Raw genomic sequence first — 23,035 nt, forward strand, 5'->3', positions numbered from 1 at the left:
CATCTACCTGGGCAAATCTTTATGGGCTCCTCACCAGCTACTTTGGTAAAATCACTAAGACCCTCTAAATCTCAACTTTTTACCCAGAAATGGTCAGAGTATTTGACTACATGTAGCTCCTGCTCAAAGCCTTCAATGGCTTCCCATCACAATAAAATAAAACCCAACTTCCCTCTCCCCTCTCCCTCTACTCACTACAGCCACGCTGACCTGTGTTCCTTGACCTCACCAAGCCTGGGCTGGCCTCAGGGCCTTTGCATTTGTTTTCCCACCTCCCAGATTTGTCTCCCCACATCTCTAGATGACTTGCTCCCTCAGGTTTCAGAGACCTTCCCTTTCAACTCCATCTATAATAACAACTCCTCCACCTACTTCTCCCTGCAATATTCTTCCTCCTCACCCAGAATTTTTTTCAATGCCTCAATGGCATTTATTCTACCCAGCATTATATTAATATATAATTTGTTTATTGTCTGCCACCACTAGTGTTATCTACTGTTATGTAAGATCTGTGAGAGGGTGGGACTTTGTTAGTTTTGTTCACTAGAGAATGAATCTCCAGTGCCTAGAACAGCACCTGGCATATAGTAGAGCCTCAAAAATATTCACTGAATGAATGAATAAGAATGAATGAATAAGTTTGCTATGAGAACTAGATGCAATAATGCATGGAGGATGCTTAGTGCAGTAACTCATAATTATATACTTTTCTAAAAGTAATAGTAGTCCTCAAATTTGGGGTGACAAACTATAGGAACTACAACTTTCAGTTTATTCTGGCTATTGTTTTTTCCATTGTTCTATAAAGTTCATTCTCTCACTCCGTCATTCAGACATTCTTTACAAAAAGGGCTGAAAGGATGAAATAACTTTTAGTACTTCTGCAAGGGTATCTGTGGGATAAATTCCTAAGAACAGAATAAAGACATATATTGATAGATATGGACAACATACCTCCCAAATAGTTTTATACCAATCTTTTCTCCTACCCACTATGCATAAGAATATTCTTCTACCCACTCAACATACTGGGAACAATCAATTTTTTAAACCTTTGTAATCACATTATATGATTTTCTTGAGAACAAATTTCTTTAAGTCTATGATTCTAATTTTCTGATGATAAAAGTAATAAGAAAAATTTTTTTTTAGTTCTTTGGAAAAAGATACAAAGAAGAAAACGAAAATCATCTATAAAATACCATTCTGAGATAAAAATTAACATTTGATATTAATTTTGAATTCTTTAAAAAATTATATTATGAGCCGAAACCGGTTTGGCTCAGTGGATAGAGCATCGATCTGCGGACTGAAAGGTCCCAGGTTCGATTCCGGTCAAGGGCATGTACATTGGTTGCGGGCACATCCCCTGTGGGGGGTGTGCAGGAGGCAGCTGGTCGATGTATCTCTCTCATCGATGTTTCTAGCTCTCTATCCCTCTCCTTTTCTCTCTGTGAAAAATCAATAAAATATATTTTAAAAAATTATATTATGAGCATTATCCATATCATTAAATATTATTTGAAAACATAATTTTTAATGGCTACATAATATAAATGGGTGTACCCATTTAATTTTTCCCTTATTTGGGGGCATTTAGATTATTCCTAACATTTCTGCTGTGAAATGATACTATCATATACATTTTGGTATACCAGTCTCTACTGGAGTTTGTTTCTTTAGTGTAGATTTCCAGGGATCAATGACATGCTGGCTTCCCATGTGTACCCATCTGTCAGGACTTGGAAAACCATCTCACATTGGGTGAGCTACAGTTTTTCAGTCTGTGATTGATATTTCACCAGGACAAATCAACTGCAGAGGTTTTTGTGTTCTTAAACAGCATCTTTGATTTACCCAGCCATTCATCCACCCCTCCATCCACCCACGCTCCCTGGTGTGATACATGTGATGAGTAAGAGCATGGTCTCTGGAACCAGACTGTTGATATCCTGGTATCCCCACTTAGCAGCTATGTATCTTGGGTAACTTACCACTTAACCTCCCTCTGCCTCAGTTTTCTCATCTGTAAAATGAGGATAATACAACCTACCCTTTGGAGCTATTATAAGCACTACATTAATTAATACATGTAAAACTCTTAACATGGTGCATTCAGGAAGTGCTATGTTAGTGTGAGTTATTATTATTGCAGATACACATAAATGCTGGAAAATGACTCCAAGAAAGGACACCAATAGATTTCAGAGATAATCTCTGGATGTGTATTTTTTGGTTTTTAGTTTGTCTTTAGTTTGGTTTTTAGTTTATCATATTCTCCAAACTTCATATTCCACAAATGCCAGTGTGTTGGATGAAAATTTTGTTAGACTACTTATTCCCTAACCCTGCATCCAAAATATGCTCTTCCTTCCTTTACTAAAGCAAACATACAGACCCTTGAGGCTCATACCATCTGGCCATATGCCCACTCTCCCTTAAAACTCTCATTTGTGACATGCCAGACACAGCCTTAGTCACTGATGACTTTGATTTCTTCTTCACCCTGAAACTTCTTGCCAATATCCTGCACAACTTTAGCATCTAGATGGATAACTCACCCAACCACAGGTGCTCTTACACCCTTGATAATGGTTATCCATCATTCTGTCCCATAATTGATTCTCACAGTAATACTGTCTGAATCAAGTCACCCCACCCAATGTTCTACGACTCTGACAGCACTAGCTCAGATGGCCCACTCTCTGACTGGATCTTCCCACATGTACTACTGCCTTTAATCTTCAGAATACACAAGGTAAGTATCCCCATCATCCTGACATTACCGCTAGGGAATCTGATGCATAGAGAGTGTAAGGACTCGCCCTTGCTCACAGAGCTGTTAACTGGTACAGATGGAATCTGATGTCAGATGATGACTTCAGAGCCGGGGACTCAGGGAGACTCTTTGCCTTCTCCCCTTTTCTCCTCTTTTCACTTTCATAACTTTCTCTTGGGTGAACAAAGGAAATCTGTCATCTCCCTTGTCTCAAATGGGTACAGATGTTTCTTGCTTACGAATCTTCCATCTTGGAGGTGACACTTGCAAGGGGAGGGAGAGCACTGCCTCAGTTCAGAGGAGCACCAGGCTTTGGCTGACCCACAGTGCCAGTCAATGTGACCCATTAAACCACAGTGGGCACTGAGGAGCATTAGCCTATTGGCAGCAGGACCACAGAGTGATGAGTCTGTAATTTGGAAACAGACCAACTCCTAACGTGAAAACACTGTGGAGGTCACTACAGTTAAAAGACAAGTGACTAACATAGTTACAGACAATTACGAAAAACTCTATTTGCAAACAACCAGACTATTCTGATGTCTCTTTCCAATGTATTGATTTCTATGTATAAAAATTAATGTCACAACATATTGGGTGTGATGGGACATTTGGATAGGCCTCTAAAATTTGAGCAGTTTGCGACATGTATGGGACTACATTCTGGCCACAAAACTATTCACTCAAGCCCAGTTTTGCATGTACTGAAAGTATTGATTTGAAAGGCACAAAAACACAAATATAAAGATTTGCTCTGGCTTCACCTCAGTATTCTATGATCAAGGGACCCTTGAATTTTAGGGGGAGGTAGAGTTGACCACCCTGGGGTTGGACAATCCTTTATTTCTGCCATAACATTTTTGCCCCCTAATTGCTTTCTTTCTGTACTACCCTGAGATAATAGAAAATATATTGATTGGTCTTTGCCCACACTTCCTGGCACAGAGCTCCTAAAACCCTTGTATTTCCTAAGTGAGAAGAATACCAGGAGCTCCCTTATTCTAATACTTGTCGTTGATCCCCTCCTTGCCACAGGGCTCCTGAAACCCTTGTCAATTTCTAAGTGATAAGAGAACCAAGAGCATCTTTTGTTTAATGAGGTGACTCTGGCTGGATTCCTTGGTGGGGGGTGGCCACCATAAAGACCAAGACATAATCAGAAGCTTGGGATTTTCCATTCCACCCACTCCCCCATACTCCAGAAAGGGGCCAGGGGCCAGTATGCTCTGAATGTTCCTGGTGACTCTATAGCGAACATTGCTTACCAACCTGAGCAGAAGGTAGAGGCAAAGTCCTGGAGGGCCGAGTCCACCTCCTCCACGCTGGGCAGGGCCAGGAGGCGAGGAAGGAGGCCCTCAAGAGACTGCACAAACAGCCTGGCGCTGTGCTGGTCGGCCTCCTGGTTCTTCAACAGTTTGAGAGACAGAGCAGCCGTCCGCAGGGACCTGTGGCCCAGGCAATCCCGCGGGGTCTGCTCCTCATCGGCCAGTGAGCAGTTGTCCGACCCAATGTCCGACACGTCAGACCGCCCCGAGTCCTTTTCCGCGGCCATCGAGTACTGGTCGCAGGAATCAAATTCCGTCCTAGAGAGATCCTGGTCATCCACGCTAAAATTGCTCTCACTGTATCTAGATCCGTAGGACCTCATCCTGCAGTCCACTGACAGGAAGTTCGTGATGTCAGGGTAAGCGACCGTGTGGCTTCTCTGAACAACGTCTGGTTGGTCTACCGCTTCTGGTTCTGACACTTTGCTCAGCGTCTCCTTGCTCTCCTGGATGGCTGGGGACTTGAGGCTATTCTTGTGGTTTTCGGAGTGGTCCTCAGGTGTGGTCTGACCCAACTCTCCCTCCAAAGTGGTCTGGCCCGTGTCCGTGGTCACACTGATGCTGATGTCGGGGCTCCTCTCATTCCCCGACTCCCACGGCGTATGTTCCGAGGACAGGACTCGCCGCTGCCAGCGGAAGTCGGCCTCGTTGATCTCCATGGAGTCCCTGCTTGACTCGGCCCCGTCCTTCAGCTCCTCCAGGCGCTGGAGCAGCAGCTGGACCTGACCTTCACTCAAGCCCTTGCCCTGGCTGAGCTCGTCTAGGGCCCCGAGTAAGGTGCAGACGCAGGACACGGCGGCATAGCAAGCTTCGATGCCACCCTTGATGCACGCTTCGGTCATGCCATCCATGATGCTAAAAGTGTTCAAAGGAGAAAGCGGGATCAATACATGAAGCATGGAAAAATGCTCCAAAATGAACAAGGACTGTTGGACCGGTGAACAGTATAGTATTCAAAATATGTGCTCTAATTTACCCGAAATTAAACTGACACAAACATGCTCAAGATGGCAGGTGAAAACCTCCAGGTAAAGCAGCCTACCTTGAATCTCGCTCTCAAGGCAGCTGATTTACTTGGGTACAAGCAAAATTCCAGATGGGAATTTGTCAGTTTCATAGTGACAGACAATGAATAATCTCACTATTGTATTAGGTTCAGTTTTCAAACAGAAAATGGTTATAATGGCTATGATTATGATAGTGCGCACATCTTCTATAAAGTAAACATATTCCTGAGTAGATACATGTAAATATAGTTATTAGAAATCATATACTTTTTCGTTTTGTAGGGGGAAAAGGAAATCATCTCTAGCTCAAAGGAATCCTCAAGGAGAAATCCTATAGCCACTGTAATTAATTGAAAAAGATTTTCCTTAAAATAACCCCAATAAATAATGTTTGTACATTTCATTTTGTACACTGGGTTAAGTAAATATAAAATTATGGAAAGTTATAGTTATAATAAATTGGGATAAGAGTTCTCATATTGTCTGTGGATATGTTATTAAATAGTCACACTTCATATAGTGTACAATCATAAAATTTCAGGGATTTCAAAACAAGGTCAAGAGCAGTCAGAGAAGCAGGCTTTGCCAACCAATAGAGACCTAAAAAGGAGAATGTGTCATACAGTTTGAGAAGATCCAGATGAGACTTTCTTTTTGAAATTGATCTTTTTCTGGATTCGGGTTCAGTGGAGCTGGGTCCTGCCAAATCACAGAGACGCTGTGGGCTCCCAAGTAGCTAGAATAAAAAAAGTGGGGGGGGGGGGGGTGGAATAACAGAAAAGTGAATAACATAAAAAACGTTTTTAAAACTGTGAGATCAAATGAACATGTACTTTCTCTACTGAGTGAAACAGCCTAAGGAGAAGCACCACTATTTGGAAGTCAAATCTTCGAAGAAGTGATCTGGGTGTTCTTAACGTAGAGGGCACATGGATTCCCAGCTCCTCAGTTCAGGACTGGCTTAGACCAAGAAAATGCTTAAGGATTGTTTCAAGTTTTTTACAGCACAGAACAGTTCAGGACTGGCTTAGACCAAGAAAATGCTTAAGGATTGTTTCAAGTTTTTTACAGCACAGAACTAGAAAGCACTTGCATCAATGTTCTTTAGAGAGATTGGCCTGTAATTCAACTGTCCTATTCTCTCTTGGTCTTATTTTGCTATCATGTTGGCGAGCTTTAAAAACTGGGTTGAGCAGTACTCCATCTCTCTACTCTCTGGAAAAGTCCATGGATTAGAATTACCTGTTCCTTGAATGTTTCCAAAGCTGTATGCAGCCAGTAATTTTTTTCTAAATGGAATGATTTTAACTACTGATTCAACTACTTTAAAGATAATAGGACTATTTAGGTCCTCAATTTCTTCATGAGCCAACATTTAAAAAAAAATATATATATATCCTATATAATAAAAGCCTAATATGCTAAGTGTCCAGTCATCCGGTTGGCCATTCAACCAATCAAGGAGTAATATGCTAAGGCCACTCAACCGCTCGCTATGACATGCACTGACCACCAGGGGGCTGACGCTCAATGCAGGAGCTGCCCCCTGGTGGTCAGTGCGCTCCCACAGGGGAAGCGCTGCTCAGCCAGAAGCCGTGAGCCATGGTGAGCGCAGCATGGGTGGCAGGAGTCTCTCTTGCTTCCACAGCAGTGCTAAGGATGTCTGACTGACGGTTTAGGAGCAGGCCTAAGCCGGCAGTCAGACATCCCCCGAGGGCTCCCAGACTGTGAGAGGGTGCATGGCAGGCTGAGTGACCCCCCCCCCCCCGAGTGCACAAATTTTGTGCACCAGGCCTCTAATATATATATAATTGATTTCAGTGAGGGAGAGAGATAGAAACATCAATGATGAGAGAGAATCATTGATTGGCTGCCTCCTGTGCACTCCCTACTGGGGATCGGGCCCACAACCCAGGTATGTGCCTTTGACTGGAATCGAACCCAGGACCCTTCAGACCATAGGTGGACACTCTATCCACTGAGCCAAATCAGCTAGGGCATGAGCCAACTTTTCAAAGATTGAGTTGTTTCTTAGAAATTTATCGATTTTATCTAAGTTATCAAATGTAGTGTCCTAAGGTGTCTTAATACCTTCTTTAATGTTTACAACATCTATAGTTATGAGCATTTTTTTCATTCTTTTTTTTTTTTTTTAATTTCTTTATTGATTAAGGTGTCACATATTTGTCCTCATCCCCCCATTCCCATCCCCCCCATCCCCACGCATGCCCCAACCCCCTGTTGAACTTAACCGTTGGATAGGCTCATATGCATGCATACAAGTCCTTTGGTTGAACTCTCCCCCTCCCCCCACCCTCCCCTATCCTCCCTCTGAGGCCCGATAGTCCGATCGATGCCTCCTTGCTTCTGGTTCTGTTCTTGTTCCTCAGTCTATGTTGTTCATCATTTCCCCTAGATGAGCGAGATCATATGTCACTAGATATATACTTATGAGAACTGAATGTGAGACGAGCAATAATAGTTATGCTGACAGGCAAATGAATCAGTCTGTAGTGAGTTTCTTTCTGGACCAACAGTTCTTTTGAGACCCAATTTCAATGTCCACCAGTTCCTTATGTGTACATGTCAGCGCTGACTCCTCAGCTCTGGATGGTGGACAAATGGTGGTAACGGAGGTCCGACTCCCTCTGGTTTGGTCTCGGCCGGACCCAGGGGCACGGCTTCACCTGGACTAAGGGGCATGTGGCCTCACCCGGATCTAGGGACACATGGTCTCACCCGGACCCAGGGACGCTTGGCCTCTCCCAGACCCAGGGGCACGTGGCCTCACCCGGGCCTCGGTGCACGAGGCCTCACCTGGATCCAGGGACACATGGTCTCACCCGGACCCAGGGACGCTTGGCCTCTCCCAGACCCAGGGGCACGTGGCCTCACCCGGGCCTAGGTGCACGAGGCCTCACCCGGATCCAGGGACACATGGTCTCACCCGGACCCAGGGACGCTTGGCCTCTCCCAGACCCAGGGGCACGTGGCCTCACCCGGGCCTAGGTGTACGAGGCCTCACCCGGATCCAGGGACACATGGTCTCACCCGGACCCAGGGACGCTTGGCCTCTCCCAGACCCAGGGGCACGTGGCCTCACCCGGGCCTAGGTGCACGAGGCCTCACCTGGATCCAGGGACACATGGTCTCGCCCGGACCCAGGGGTGCGTGGCCTCTCTCAGACCCAGGGGCACGTGGCCTCACCCGGGCCTAGGTGCACGAGGCCTCATCCGGATCCAGGGACACATGGTCTCACCCGGACCCATGCGCGCTTGGCCTCCTCCAGACCCAGGGGCACGTGACCTCACCCGGGCCTAGGTGCATGAGGCCTCACCCAGATCCAGGGACACATGGTCTCACCCGGACCCAGGGACGCTTGGCCTCTCCCAGCCCCAGGGGCACGTGGCCTCACCCGGGCCTAGGTGCACGAGGCCTCACCTGGATCCAGGGACACATGGTCTCGCCCGGACCCAGGGGTGCGTGGCCTCTCCCAGACCCAGGGGCACGTGGCCTCACCCGGGTCTAGGTGCACGAGGCCTCACTCGGATCCAGGGACACATGGTCTCGCCCGGACCCAGGGACGCTTGGCCTCTCCCAGACCCATGGGCACGTGGCCTCACCCGGGCCTAGGTACACGAGGCCTCACCCAGATCCAGGGACTCATGGTCTCACCCGGACCCAGGGACGCTTGGCCTCTCCCAGACCCAGGGGCACGTGGCCTCACCCGGGCCTAGGTGCAGGAGGCCTCACCCGGATCCAGGGACACACGGTCTCACCTGGACCCAGGGACGCCTGGCCTCCCCCAGACCCAGGGGCACGTGGCCTCACCCGGGCCTAGGCGCACGAGGCCTCACCCGGATCCAGGGACACACGGTCTCACCCGGACCCAGGGACGCCTGGCCTCCCCCAGACCCAGGGGCACGCGGCCCCACCCAGGCCTAGGTGCACGAGGCCCCACCCGGATCCAGGGACACATGGTCTCGCCAGGACCTAGGGGTGCGTGGCCTCTCCCAGACCCAGGGGCACGTGGCCTCACCTGGACCTAGGTGCACGAGGCCTCACCCGGATCCAGGGACACATGGCCTCACCCGGACCCGGGGGCGCGTGGCCTCTCACAGACCCAGGGGCGCTTGGCCTCACCCGGACCTAGATGCGCGAGGCCTCTCCCGGATCCAGGGACACATGGCCTCACCCGGACCCAGGGGCGCGTGGCCTCTCCCAGACCCAGGGGCGCGTGGCCTCACCCGGACCCAGGACTCAGCCTCACCCGGATCCAGGGACACATGGCCTCACCCGGACCCAGGGGCGCGTGGCCTCTCCCAAACCCAGGGACGCATGGCCTCACCCGGACCCGGGACCCAGCCTCACCCGGATCCAGGGGCACATGGCCTCACCCGGACCCGGGATCTAGCTTCACCTAGACCCAGGGGCACGTGGCCTCACCCGGACCCAGGGGCGCGTTACCTCTCTCAGACCCCTGGTCGCGTGGTCTCACCCGGATCCAGGGGTGCACGGCCTCACCCGGATTCGGGACCCAGCCTTACCCGGATCCTGGGGCCCACGGCCTCACCTGGACCCAGGGTTCAGATTCACCCGGACCCAGGGGCACATGGCCTCACCCGAACCCGGAATCCAGCTTCACCTGGACCCAGGGGCGTGAGGCCTCACCTAGACCCAGAGGCGTGTGACCACACCTGAGCCCAGAGGCTCGCAGCCTCGCCTGGACTCGGGTCTCAGCGGGGTTTCGTCTTCTTGATCCCAATTCCTGTTGGTCAATTCCCTCTCAGCAATTCCTTCGGTCATTTTCTCAGAGCTCCAGGGCGGCTGCCCCAGAACTCGTTGGGCGGTGGGCTCGGCGAGGCTCCGGTGTGCCCGGTGCGCGGCGGCGGGCTGGTCCGGTGTCGCTGCGTCGGCCCTTGGGTCTGCAGCGGTGGCCGGTCGCCGAGCGTGCGCACCTGGCCGCTTCAGGGCATTGAGATTCTTGAAGGACTCGGAGGTCAGCAAGCACGGAGTCTCCCACCCCATGTCTCCCAGGGGCTCGTCTGTCCGTGCTCGGCAGCGAGTGGAGCCGTCCCCTCAGCCGGAGACCGCCGGGGGAACTGCGCCGAGCACGTTCCAGGCCGCCATTGTGTCGCCTGAGCCATAGTTCTTAAAGTGTGGACTTTGGGTCACCGGCATCAGCATCATCCCGTGTACCCCTCTCTTTTATTCTAGTTGTAGAGCATCTGCTCAGCCAGCCCCCCGGTGGTTCTGGCTGGTGTCTGCTCTGCTCTCCCGTCGTAGTCTCAATATTGTTGTGGTAGGCAACGATCAGGCTGCCGCCCTATGTCTCCATCTTGGTCCTCCTTTGTACAGTTAAGTCTTGATTGTTGTTGGTGTCACTGGGAGGAATTGTCCTCCAGGCCAATTGGCCGTGAGGACCCTCTTTGTCTATATAGGAAGAGTTGCTGTGCAGGAGACATGTTTATGGGCTGGGTCTTGATGCAGCAATGCCTTGGCGCTCACTGAGTCTGCCTCTAGAATGCCTCCCTTATGCGAGTGGTTGAAATCTGGTGTCATCTCACACCAACCACTAGATGCCCTCGTTTCTGGGTCTCCAATGTAGTGTGGGTCAGCCACTACCTGAGGCACTCAGCAGGAAAAAGCTTCTGCTCAGCTTGGCTGGGGCGGAGCTACAGGGTGGAGCCTACAACTTTGGCTTCCTGTCAGCCCCGCCCTAAGAGGCTCCTGCCTCTGTGTCCCTCTGTATTCCTTGCAAACACCTCTGAGAGAAACACGCCCTGGAGTTTCGCCCACTGCCAAACAGTCCAGTCCCTCCCCTAATGAATCTGGACTCCCAGATTCTCGCCTGGAACTGGGTTTCAGTGTAGTTGGAACTGGGTCTCAGCACAGTCTGGCGCCCCTGTCTCCTTCCCAGCAGGGCCACCCAGTGGCGCAGGCAAAAGTCCGTCCTCTGCAGGCCTTCCCGTGCGCGCGTCTGGAGCCGCCGCTCCTCTGTGCCTGCGCCCCACAGCCCAGATTCATTCCCCCAGCCTGCGCCTGGCTTCCCAGGGTTTCGCCCGGAACTGGCGCTCAGTGCAGTTGGAGCCGGCGCTCAGCGCAATCCGGAGCCTTTATCTCCTTCCTGCCAGTGAACGCCGGCCAGGCCTTCAGCCGCCCCTTCCTCTCCGGCTCCATCCTCCCCGCAGGCGCGCGTGCTCGTGTCTCCGCCCGTTTCTCCATACCTCAGGCTTTTACGGCTCCCCCGATTGTCCCCAAGGCCTTCTCCTTCCCCCCAGCTGTGGGCATTTCAGTCCGCCAGCTCTCCTGTGGTTCTGGACGATGTCCGTTCTGACCTCTAGTTGTGCCTTTGAAATTGTTGTGCCTGGCTGCAGGTTAGGTGTTTAACCTATGCCGCCATCTTGGTTTCTCCTTTTCATTCTTATTTTTGTTTGTTTTTAATGATTCTGGAATTTTTTTTTACTGCTTTTTCCAGGAGTTTTTAAAATTTCTTAGTCTTTTCAGAGTCCTGGGATTTTTCACTCTATTGATCTCTATATTATGTTTCCTATTTATCACATTACTTTCTGCTTTTATCCTTATTTTCCCTCCTTTCTGCTTTCTTTTAATTTAATCTGCTTTTCTCCTAACTACCTAAGTTGGAAAATTAGAACACTAAGTTTAGGCTGTTTTTTAATATAAGCAATTGAAGCTATAAATATCCTTCTGTGCACTGCTTGGTCTGCATCCTACAAGTTTTCGTGTATAGAATTTTCGTAATTGTTCAATATTAATTTTATTTCCATATGGTAGAAGTCTATGGAATATTTCAATTTGAGGCTAAACTAATTCAAGAAAAGGCTGGTTAATTAAGTGTACTGGAACAGACATCTTATCCCATGTCTATTATTTTCAAAGTGAATTATATTTGCATTCCTGGTATATTAAATAGAAAAAGTTATATCCTAAGGGGCACTCTTCTTCCCCTGTCTCCCTATTTTTTTTTACCCTAGAAATTGGGAGCTTCTGCTCTCTTGGAAGCACAGAAATGAAACTTCTACTTTTTTCTCCACATTCTATTTCTTTGAGATTGAAATCACCGCCCCCCCCCCCCCACCCACACACAACTAGGCCTGCATTCAAGTGAAGTGGTTATGCATATGGGCCTCTAGCTGCCCCATTTCTTGCTAGAAGGGTAAGTCATTTCAGGAGCAATGGAGTGGGAAATATCCCTTTCTCTTGGGATCCATTACATTCTCTAATCTAGATTTATCAGTAATAAATTAGATTACATATATTAATTCCCACATTAATCTTATATTTATTACTCAGCTGTTTCCAAATCTGAAGGGAAAGGAGACTGAATAATTAGGCCTCTGAAGAACCCTCAGTATGTTTAATGTCAGCTTCTTCAGGTGGGAATGAGGAATATGAAATCAGTGGTTGGGTGTCACAGGTCTGATGAAGATTAGGGAACTCCTAAAGCTGAACCATGGGAGAGAGAGAAGGAAGCAAGGTGTACTTTTTTGGGGGAAAGTGGACACGGAAAAGAAAATATACTTGGAAAAACAAACTGTCCTGCATGTCTTTGATGAATATGTACAGGGGGCATATGGCAGAGCGATAAATTATGAAGAGAACAGGAAATAACACCCCAGGGTTCAAACTCCAAAAGGCTAAGCAAACATCCTGGGTGCCCAGTGGTTTTGTGTGCATAAACCCAGCACATTTTGGTTTCTAGGTGACCAGCCTTCCCCGATTGTTGGCGCTGTCATAGTAAGTGGGGGCACCCAGTTACTTTACAGAGCAACCTGTGCCACGTCAGCCTGCGGTGCCCATGCGGCAGCATGGCCTGGACACGCTACGCTGCCCAGATGCTGGGCTCTAATTCCGTGCTTGCCCTGCAAAATAACCTTGGGAAACCAGGACATCTATGAACAAGGGGGAAACATAACTAATTTCCTTTGTAGTACTCAAGACGTTATTTTAAACGCATTTAGACACCTACATACCCTGTAGGCAAAGTATTTTTAGCATTCAGGTATCAAGTGGCTCTACCATGTGTAGTAACAACTCCAGGGCCTGTCAATTCCGAGGTTGCTGCTGCTCACAAAATACCCTCTTTGCATATGGTCTGTTTTCAGGCCCATCTGTTACAGTCAAAAGATATTAAACGCTTATTCTGACTCAATCGCTGCAGTGTCAGGTACTAGGAGGAACATACAAAAGCAACACATACAAAAATATATTTAGGAGATAATGCCGAAACCGGTTTGGCTCAGTGAATAGAGCGTCGGCCTGCGGACTGAAGGGTCGCAGGTTCGATTCCAGTCAAGGGCATGTACCTTGGTTGCGGGCACATCCCCAGTAGGGGGTGTGCAAGAGGCAGCTGATCGATGTTTCTCTCTCATCGATGTTTCTAACTCTCTATCCCTCTCTCTTCCTCTCTGTAATAAAATCAATAAAATATATTTAAAAAAATATATATATAAAAATATATTTAGGAGATAAGAAGTTTGTTCCACACTGAACTATGAAACAATCAGTGTATTGCCACATATAATCAATTGTAAATAGTGGGATGGGGTTTTAAGCAGAGCAAAACCAGTGGTTTGAGGAAGCAAAGCCATAGAGGAGGAGGATTTTGACAGCAAAGAGGCAGCTGTATTTAGAACATCTGAGTTCATGTTTTAACTCCACAACACACGAGGACGTGGGGAAAATAGCAACTTCTCATGGAGCCTCAGTTCTCCATCTGGAAACTGGGCATATCATCTTCCTCAGGGAGACTGTAAGTAACCCAATGTGAGGTGCCAGCAGTGTCTAGCCTATTGTAATCAACCACTGAAGTGGCAGTGGCCAATAGGACCGGGGGAGTCTGAATAGAGGCAGGAAGGTGGGAATTGAACAGAACGGGGTTGGTCAGATGGAATAAGGGTGATCCTGGAAAAAGATGGGAAATGAGAATGAAAACAGAACAGTCTAGACATTTGGCAGAGGAATTCAGACTGGAGAGACGATAAGGAGTTATTTGAGAGTGGGAAAATTGTCAACAGTGGTGATTTTGAACCTAAGTTCAGAAAGACAAAATGAAGATGAGCAGGAGACAAAGAGACCAGTGGGTACACTACTCCGGGCAGGAGGTAATGAGGACCAGTATTCCCATTCTTCATGCTTTGTTTTTCTCTTCCTTAGGTTAGCAATAAGTGCACCAAATATTTGTTTAGCATTTTATGCTTGCAACGTACTTATACAAACTTGATCACATTTTGAACTCACACCCTTTGGAATATTACTACTATGAACAGGTGAAAAATTGTAAGTTCAGAATTAAATGATTTTGCTACTATAATGTGGCTGGTGAGTGGCAGAGAGGATTTGAACCCTGACTTTTAAACGTAGTATTATGAGAGGGTCACTGAGCCAGCTCCGGCAAAGGAGCTCCTAGAATAATTTGCATTGCAATATCAAAGTTAAGTCCAGTAGTAAGTGTGGTATAGTGATCATAGGTTTAGGCTCAGCTAGACCAGCGTTTGCACCATTTCTGTCTCTTGGTGACCTTGGGCAAATCATTTGACCATGTGAAGACTTAGTTTCTTGGTAGGAGAGAAAATCCTTTTTCTTGACATCATGTTTCTATGGGAGGAACATCCAGTGGAATAAAATTCTGGGCCCCTCTTCTCTCTTTCTCTCACTTCTTCCCGGTGGTGAATTCAGGAGGAGCTGAGCATGCATGGCTTTTCTTGAAGACCTGCTATTCAGAAAATGTCCACTTCTACTGCCCACATTACCAGCTTAACGGGCAGGGCTGGGTCTGCAGGTGAGGGCCACTGCAGTTTGGGTGGTGACGAAGTAGTCTAGCCTCCCAAACTGTATCGGACTCACCAACCTAGTATTGGCTGGTTATTAAAGCTGACCCTTTGATCTCCATTGCCTGAAGCAATGATCTTCAACACTTCAAAGTTATCATGAATATCAAAAGCTAATGTATGTGAAGTGCCTGACATACAGTAGGTAAGAAAAAGATGTGGTTATCACCGTGTGCTCATCGATTTTCTTAACCAGCTTCCTGGCTCACTTTTTCACTTCTAGAAACACAGGGTCAGAACTTGCCATCATTCATTACAGTCTACTCTCATTAAAACAACACCAAGAAGCATTTCAAATTAAGCTTTTTAGAAATGGTGAGTAACAAATATTGCTTAGAATAAATGAGTCATCAACAAGGGAATTTTGCTACTCTGCTGTTTTGGTGTTAGGTACCAAAAGGAAGTGCAACTTGACCTTCACAAGCAAGTTTGCAAATACAAAAAAGTTGATTGCTTTTCTTTTTGGTTAGTTGAGAGAAACCAGAGGAATTCTTGTTTCAAGTACCTTTAAAATAACCCCAATTTCTCCTCAAAACCATGAAGAAGCACGCTGGGATGGCTAGTATAAGCTGGACAACCTTTATGTTCTCGCCAGGATCATGATGTTTGGCCTAAGAAGGGATGGGGCAAAGGGTTTCCTATTACTAATCAGAGATTAGTAATGCTCTTTTTTGGATAATGTACAACCTGAGTATAAAATTTTGAAATCCAATTTTGGCAAAGATGAGTAAATACACATATCTGCACAAACAGCGCCTAAGGGAGCAGAATAGAATCTCAGCCCAGGGCCCAATCAAATGCATGCAGCTCAGATTATCAAATGGCTTTATATCAGTGAGCACTTATCACCCCTCCTGACCCCTGCTCCACATGCATGCACGCACGCACACGCATGCACGCACACGCACACACACACCCCCCCCCCCAACCCTAAAGAGACTGTCTGTTACTGGATAGACTATCTGTTACTGGTAGCAATGAAATCCTAGCAGGTGACTGGCAAACATTTTCCAAGTGCTTCTTGCTTAAATATACTGTGCTCAGTCCCTGGCATGCGCAGTGGCATTCTTTAGTGCATCCCTACCTCTTTCATTACTTTGATGGCTTCCACCCGGTGCTGGGGTGGGGGGTAGAGCAGCATGCGGTGATAGAGGGACTGGAGCACGGGCTTCATGGAGTCCACCGACCCCACCAGCCGGACCAGCTCGGCTGCAATGTAGTAGATGGTCCGAGCCACAGGACCGCTCAGGGCAGGGGCGGTGGAGGAACAGCCCGAGCCCCGGCCGTGGTCGGAAACGCCTGGGGACGCAGAGTCCGACTCCATGCTGGCACTCGCGCTGCTGCTGTGAGCAGAGGTGATGGTTTTGTCATGGATTGGATTCCCCAGGATCACGATGAGAGCAGGGCAAAGGTTTTTCCTGGGAAGAGATGGAGAGAAAAATGAGTTTCACTACAAGCCAAAGGATTAAATGTGAATACTATCCTGAGTACAAACACCAGATGCCACACAAATGACTATAGAGTTGGGTTCTTTATTGCTCCTTCTTTTTGGCTACATCCTGCCTCAGTTTTCCATGTCTCGCCATCATTTCTGAGTATAAGAATAAAATACTTTTTCTCATAAGTCAAGCTAGGGTAAAGTTTCCTTTTCCTATAAGTAACAAAATTATTTTGAGAAGTTTATTTAAAATTCTGACACATATCATTCATATTCCTCCCTGTGGATAAGCCCAGAAACCCAGAGCAACGAGCTGGCTGCCTCCAGGCCCTGTCACTTGTGTGAATCTCTGACTATGACTAAGTGACTAGTATTTGGGTTGAGATGGAAAAAGTACCAGGGTAGGGCTAAGAATAATGTTCAGTATTTCTTGTTCCTCCCCCGCCACCCCGCATAACTTTCCAGAGCCTTTATATGCTTTTAGAACAAATGAATAACCTAGAAAATAATTTCCTCGTTTCTGAGTCTCACGATCCTATGATGCAAACAATCTGTAAGTGGGCCTTAGAGGCCTATTCTGCTGCAGGAACCATCAGTTTCGCTCCGGTGCATGTAAGCAAAGCAACTTCCCCACTTTCCCCGAGAGAACATTTTCACAGATGAAAGGCCTGGCAGGTCATGGAGGCCGTGGGAAGGGACCCACGGGCACAGGTGGAAAGAGCAAGCCCTCGGGCTGGCGTGGGGGCGGGGGGCGCTCACCAGGTCAGGTCTGTGAAGCCCCTGTGCAGGTGCATGGAGGAGGAACAGCTGCTGAGCATGGACAGGATGCACTCCAGGTACAGCAGCTGCAGCTGCTGACTGTCGCTGCAGAACAAAACCAACACAGAGGCACACAAAACCAAGGCAAGGTTAGAGGGGATGTGTGGGAAACACTTGGAAAAATGGTAGGCATTACAGAAATGTCAGTTGGGGGAAGGGGTTAGTGTTATGGGCTGAATATGTCCTCCTCTCAGTTCATATGTTTAAGTCCTAACCCCCAATGCCCCAGAATGTGACCTTTTTGGAGATGGTTCTTTGTAAAGGCAAGCGAGTTAAAGTGAGGTCATTAGACTGGGTCCAGACCCAATGGGACTGGTGTCCTTATAAAAAGAAGAAATTTGGAGACAGGGATACACAGAGGCAGGATAATGTGAAGAGACATGGGAAGAAGGTGGCCATCTATAAGCCAAGAAGAGAGGCTTGGAATAGGTCCCTCTGCCCTGAGTAGGAACCAACTCTGTGACGATGCTCCAACCGATGGAGCCGCAAGGCCAGGCCTGGGATGCACATTCTCATACCCAGACTAAGTTTGCTGCCTAACCCACCAGAATTAGGTAAGGAAGAATTTAATGTTCAAGGACACATTTGCTACAAGTACATAATACATTTTAAAGACAATTCATTCAGAAATCCTGAGTGGAATGAAAATGTTCAGTAAAAGGAAAAACTTGTTTTAAAAAATAATTTTAGTTGTCTCTCTTTTCTCCTGATTTAAAGTGAAAATATGCCCAAAGGAAGCTTAATGCCTTTAACAGTTCAAATAACTTCCAGGAGAAGGGGGCAAAAGGAAAAGGCAAGACCAGTGACAGGCAGACTTGAAACTTAAGGAGACAGGAAGGAAGGGAAGTTAATACCAGACCTCCCTCCCTGCCAAAGCCCAGGTCACATCCACACAATGGCCAGACTGAGCAGCTGTCAGACAAAGGATCGGAAGAAGGGGCTGGGGACCCTCACTTAAGTGCTAGGTTAAATACCTCAGTGATACGGCTCGGTAAAACTGACATTATCCTTTAAAACCAGTTGGAAAGCTACAGCCTGAGGGAGAAATCCTGCCATGGCCTATGAACTAAAAAAGATTTTTACATTTTTGAAGGGTTGTAAAACAAAACCAAACCAAAAATGAACAGGATACAGAGATAGCACGTGGCCCTTTACAGAAAATGTTTGCTGACTCGCAGATCTCCCTTGTCAAGAGAGAACTGTACAGCGATAAAGGTAATGCGATGATTTTGAAAAGGGAATTCCACTCCTGTTTGGATGTACTCCACAAAACCCTCTGAGGGTGGAAGGAGACAGGGGTCAAGGCTGAGTCTCCTCAAAAATAATTATCCTTTGCCAAGTGGTGGCTAGGGAAGAGGAAGAAAGACAAGACATGATTAGCCACTCTTGGGCCAGGGATGGACTTCCCGTGTCTGTACACGCACACCCACGAGCTTCCCTACACTTTTGAACAAAACATAGTTCCTGACTGTAAGCAGCACATTCTTCATTTTTGTGAGTCTAGAGAGATAAGTACACAAAGCACAGTGCAGGAAGTGCCATAAAAGAATAATTTAACACAAGGTTCTATGAGAGCAGATAGGAGTGGCATCTGACCCTCCTTAGAAAGACCCAGAAAGAATTCCCAAAGGAAATGTATCTCACTAGAGCCCTAAAGTTCAAGTAGGAGCCTCTAGTGCGTTTTGGTGTTGGGGAGAGGGTGTGTGCAAAGTGTGGGGTGGATGGGGTGGTTTGTGGTTGGAGCACAGCGTGTGACGATGTCACCAGCAGGACCTGGGCTGGAGAGGTGGGCAGGGGACAGCCCAGGAAGGCTCCTGTAGGCCGTGCTAAGATGTCTGGACTTTATTCTGCAAGTTGAAGAGTGACATGACCAGATTCATATTTCAGAATGATCATTCTGGATGCTGTACGAATGAACAGATTGGAGAAGGCAACACAGAAGGGCCACCACAGCAATTATAAGCCACATTTTGAAAATCAGTTCTGAAAAGAACTGCCTTTGCTATACTCCCAGGCTAATCTTTTTTACCAATCACCTGATTCCATGTTAAGAAAAATAATTATTAAATACCCCAATTTGAAAGTGTCTCTTTATCCCTTAGCTGTTAGACTAGCATCACAAAATTAAAATAGTTATAGACAACAAGGATGCTCAATTTCTGGAATCACTAGAAATAAACCTATAGAGAAACTATGAGCAGTCCAGGTTCCTATGAGTGTCTGTGAAGTGGCTGTGGCAACCCCCAGGCATCAGACTGGATGACAGGGAGAATGCATTGCCAAGGTAACTGGCCTGGGAGTCTCCTTGGAGACCAAATGTGGCAGCTTTTCTGTGGGTTGCAGCACCTGGAAAAACAGGTGCTAATGACCTTACACGAATCATGTCATTAGAGGGGCTGTTTGAAATGTAAGCACTGTCCATGCATGCCCCTCACTACACACACATAGGCATGTGCACAGCGTGTGTATGTGTGCTTCACATTTGTCTGACTCTAGACGGAAAAATGTGTAGGATGCACAAGGCAGCCAGGAGCCTAGAAACCAGCCAACTCTTTCAAAACACACTAGGGAAAAATCTGCCTGCGCAGGAGCGTGTGAGTCACGTTGCCTGGTCTTTTGTTTGAGCATTTCAGGGCTGGCAGGCTGAGTGTCTGCTGGCCTCATTTTCTGCTCATCTCTGAATTTCTTGCAGGTGCAGGACCCATAGAGGACAAGTCTCCTGAGTGGACCAGGAGCCCCTGAGGGCTAAGCAGCTGCCTGTCCTGGCAGGACTCGTGCCAGGCAATCAGGCGGCACGTTCTGGACCGCAGAGTTTTATCTCGAACCATTCTGACTTTGCTTCCCTTAAAAACAGTTCAGATTTAGTTAGACAAAGGAGAGAGGGATTTAAGCAACTGTGTGAGCAGTGGAATGGAATTAGAACACACGAGATGAACACTGAGCCAGGCCCTCATGGATTCCAAGACTGCTTCGGTGCAGATTCTTCCCTGACATTCTGTGTGGGGCGGAGAGGGTGGTGGGAGACGAACAGGGAGAGAATGAATACATATATTCCTAAGCCCAATTATCCTTCCAAAAGTTCTTGGATTGAAACATCATGTAACTCAACTTGCCTAATATGGAATTCTATTAATACTGTATCTCCAAGGCATTCGAGTTATTCTGAGTACCTGAATGCATTCTCTGGATCTTCCTGAGAGAATGAACATGTCATGGATACATATCTCTACAGAGCTAAAGTCCTAGGAGGTATTTTGGAGATGGTTGTTGAGGAGAAGTACTGACCATAGCGTGATTTCAGAGAAAGAAGATATTTAGAAGGTAAGAGAGGTGTCAAGTTTAGCTAACAGAAACACACGGAGTTATGAAAATAGAATCATGATGGGAAAGATCAGATTCAAACAAGGTAAACAGTAGCCAGAGGCAAAAGTGCATTGAAAAACCAAGCAAGGAAACTATTAAGCTGAATATAACAATATGCCTAAAGTATCTTTGGTCCAATGTCCAATCAGAAACCCTAGAAAAACATATACATGTCACATGAGTTACTTTCCCCACTTAAAGCCAATTCTCTAGTCATATGGTTCAGAAACATTTTTTTTAGTAACTGACAGAAATCTATGACTTTTAGTTTCTAATCTGTACGCATTTGCAATGAAGGTTTGTGCCATATGTTTTCCTAGTAATCTACAGTCAAATTTATGATGTAAGAAACTCAATGTTCCAAATGCATCATAAGCTAGAATTAGCACTGGCAATGCTGCAAGTAAAAAGACCATTTTAGAGCTAATATTTGTCAAGCCGTTACTATATGCTAGGCACTGTGCAGTTGAAAAATTCCACTTACACCAGAACTTCTTAGAAGATAGCAGCACTGAATGTTTATAATAATTACAACAGGCATGAACTTGGACGGTCCCAGGTAAACCAGGTCATATGGTCACTCTACACATGGGGAGTCCCTGTAGCTTATGTTAGAGCTATCAGGTTTTAAAGAACCATGAACTGAAAGCCCTTCCTGGACCTAGGTGAAGACTCTTTCCTGACCAATCAACAAAGACACACTTTAAATTTATCATTTGTAGACACGCAGACTCATTCTGACTTATCCTGATGGCTAGTTTTGGGTTATTAATGGCATAATTACCATGAGTTCCCCAACTTTTGTAGCATTTAAAAGCTTTTAGAGTTTTCCCTTAGTAAACTACTCAGAAAAAACAAAGTTTAGCTTATTGGTTTTCCCTTGCCTGCAAAGTAGTGAACATAGCCTTTGTACTTTTCGAAGTTTTGGTAGTCTTTGTTTTATTTCCCTAATAATGCTAAGACAGGGGCAGAGGGTACAGAAGAAGCATCCTTGACAGCTGATTAAATTAAACTGGCATAAAAATGACAAGTATATAAAAGTCAGAGTAACATGTCCTTTTTAAAGATATGCATGTGAGCTCAGAGGCTCAGGAAATGTTCGATAAAACAGAAAAAGACCACACAGTCCAACTCTGCCTGTAACAGGGGAGAAAGGTGCAACAGTTTGATGAGACTCAGGGTCACACTGGGATATGTCCAGGTGAGGAGTAGCCTTCACAGCTACTAGCTCTCAGCCAACATTCTTTCCATTCAGATCCATGCTTGAGGGACTGACTCTTCCTTGCATTTTCTCATCAGAAAGTTATATCCATCAGTAATAGTACTGGGTAATGCAGGCTTGCCCAAGGTCACTGAAACTATTTCTCAGAAATTAATACCAATGGGAGGAGCCATCAACCCTATGCTCCGCCATTTTGCATACTGTTAAAGACAAAAGTCACTTTGGTAATAGACTGGTAGTGAATAAGAGCCCGAATCTGAAGGCACTTACTTGATGGCGGCTTGTAGCTTCTCACACAGAACAGTGAGCACAGAGACGAGGTCGTCACACAGGGCCTCTACGGTCGACCCTGCAAACAGAGGAGGTATTAGACATCGCAGCGGCACTCGAAGGTCCCTCAACAGTCCTTCCCATCCTCCTTTTTATGTTTTCAGGACTAAAACGATGATTTTCAGATGCTGACTTCCTTAGGCCACCAAAATATAATACATTTCAATGTAATAACTCCTTTCTAAAGTAAAACACTCAAAAGATAGTCCAAAAAGAAAACAATAGGTTGTTTCTTATGAAATCCATTCACACTTAATGAAAAGATATTTAGTTAAGAATCACCACAACTGACAATGATTTTCTCAATATTTAGGCCAGTAGACTATATGTGTGTCCCTTATTCTGACCTCTTGTTTTTCTGGGTTTTGTGAGCAGAACTGTATCCCAACGAGATAAAATATGGCAGCATTTAAGAAAGGTGAGCTTCTCAAACTAGGAAGCCAGAGAAAGAGGGCAAAACAATTTGGTCACCATCTTCACCACTTTATTTGTCCAGCATCCTCAGAGCACCGGTCTTAATAGAGCAACAGCAAATTTCAGAAAAAAATAATAAAACATGTCCAAGTCATGAAACTAGCAATAAAACTCCCACAGAAGCACTGGAGTGCACTGGAAAAAGGCTGAAATTTGGAATTGGCTTAAGTCTGGTCCACAATTTGCTGACTGTATAAACTTCGTAAGCATCAGTTTTTCTTTTGGTAAGATGAGATAATACCCATTACACCAAATAATTGGGCCAAGGAAAGTAACAAGTGGGTGCATTTGTGTGTTTTTTTAAAAAAATAAAAAGCTGTAAAGATCTATACAAATGTGACTAAGTATTTGACGAATGTATAAATAAATGAATGAATGACCATGAAGTCAAGGAAGACAGAGGAAAAAATGGCCAGAGTGTAAGAGA

General features: G+C 46.5%; 1 protein-coding gene across 1 annotated transcript in view; it reads right to left on the minus strand.

Moving 5' to 3' along the window:
* The window catches only part of ARFGEF3 (ARFGEF family member 3), a 128,137-nt gene that overhangs the window by 41,745 nt on the left and 63,357 nt on the right, over positions 1–23,035 (minus strand). The window contains exons 8-12 of the mRNA XM_008161981.3: positions 22,075–22,153; positions 17,160–17,264; positions 16,047–16,380; positions 5,735–5,847; positions 4,049–4,959 (exon numbers count right to left, since the gene is read on the minus strand). Of these exons, the coding sequence (XP_008160203.2) occupies positions 4,049–4,959; positions 5,735–5,847; positions 16,047–16,380; positions 17,160–17,264; positions 22,075–22,153 (1,542 nt within the window). The remainder of the gene's footprint in view (positions 1–4,048; positions 4,960–5,734; positions 5,848–16,046; positions 16,381–17,159; positions 17,265–22,074; positions 22,154–23,035) is intronic.

The sequence above is a fragment of the Eptesicus fuscus genome, chromosome 10, assembly GCF_027574615.1.
Source record: "Eptesicus fuscus isolate TK198812 chromosome 10, DD_ASM_mEF_20220401, whole genome shotgun sequence".
Taxonomy (NCBI): domain Eukaryota; kingdom Metazoa; phylum Chordata; class Mammalia; order Chiroptera; family Vespertilionidae; genus Eptesicus; species Eptesicus fuscus.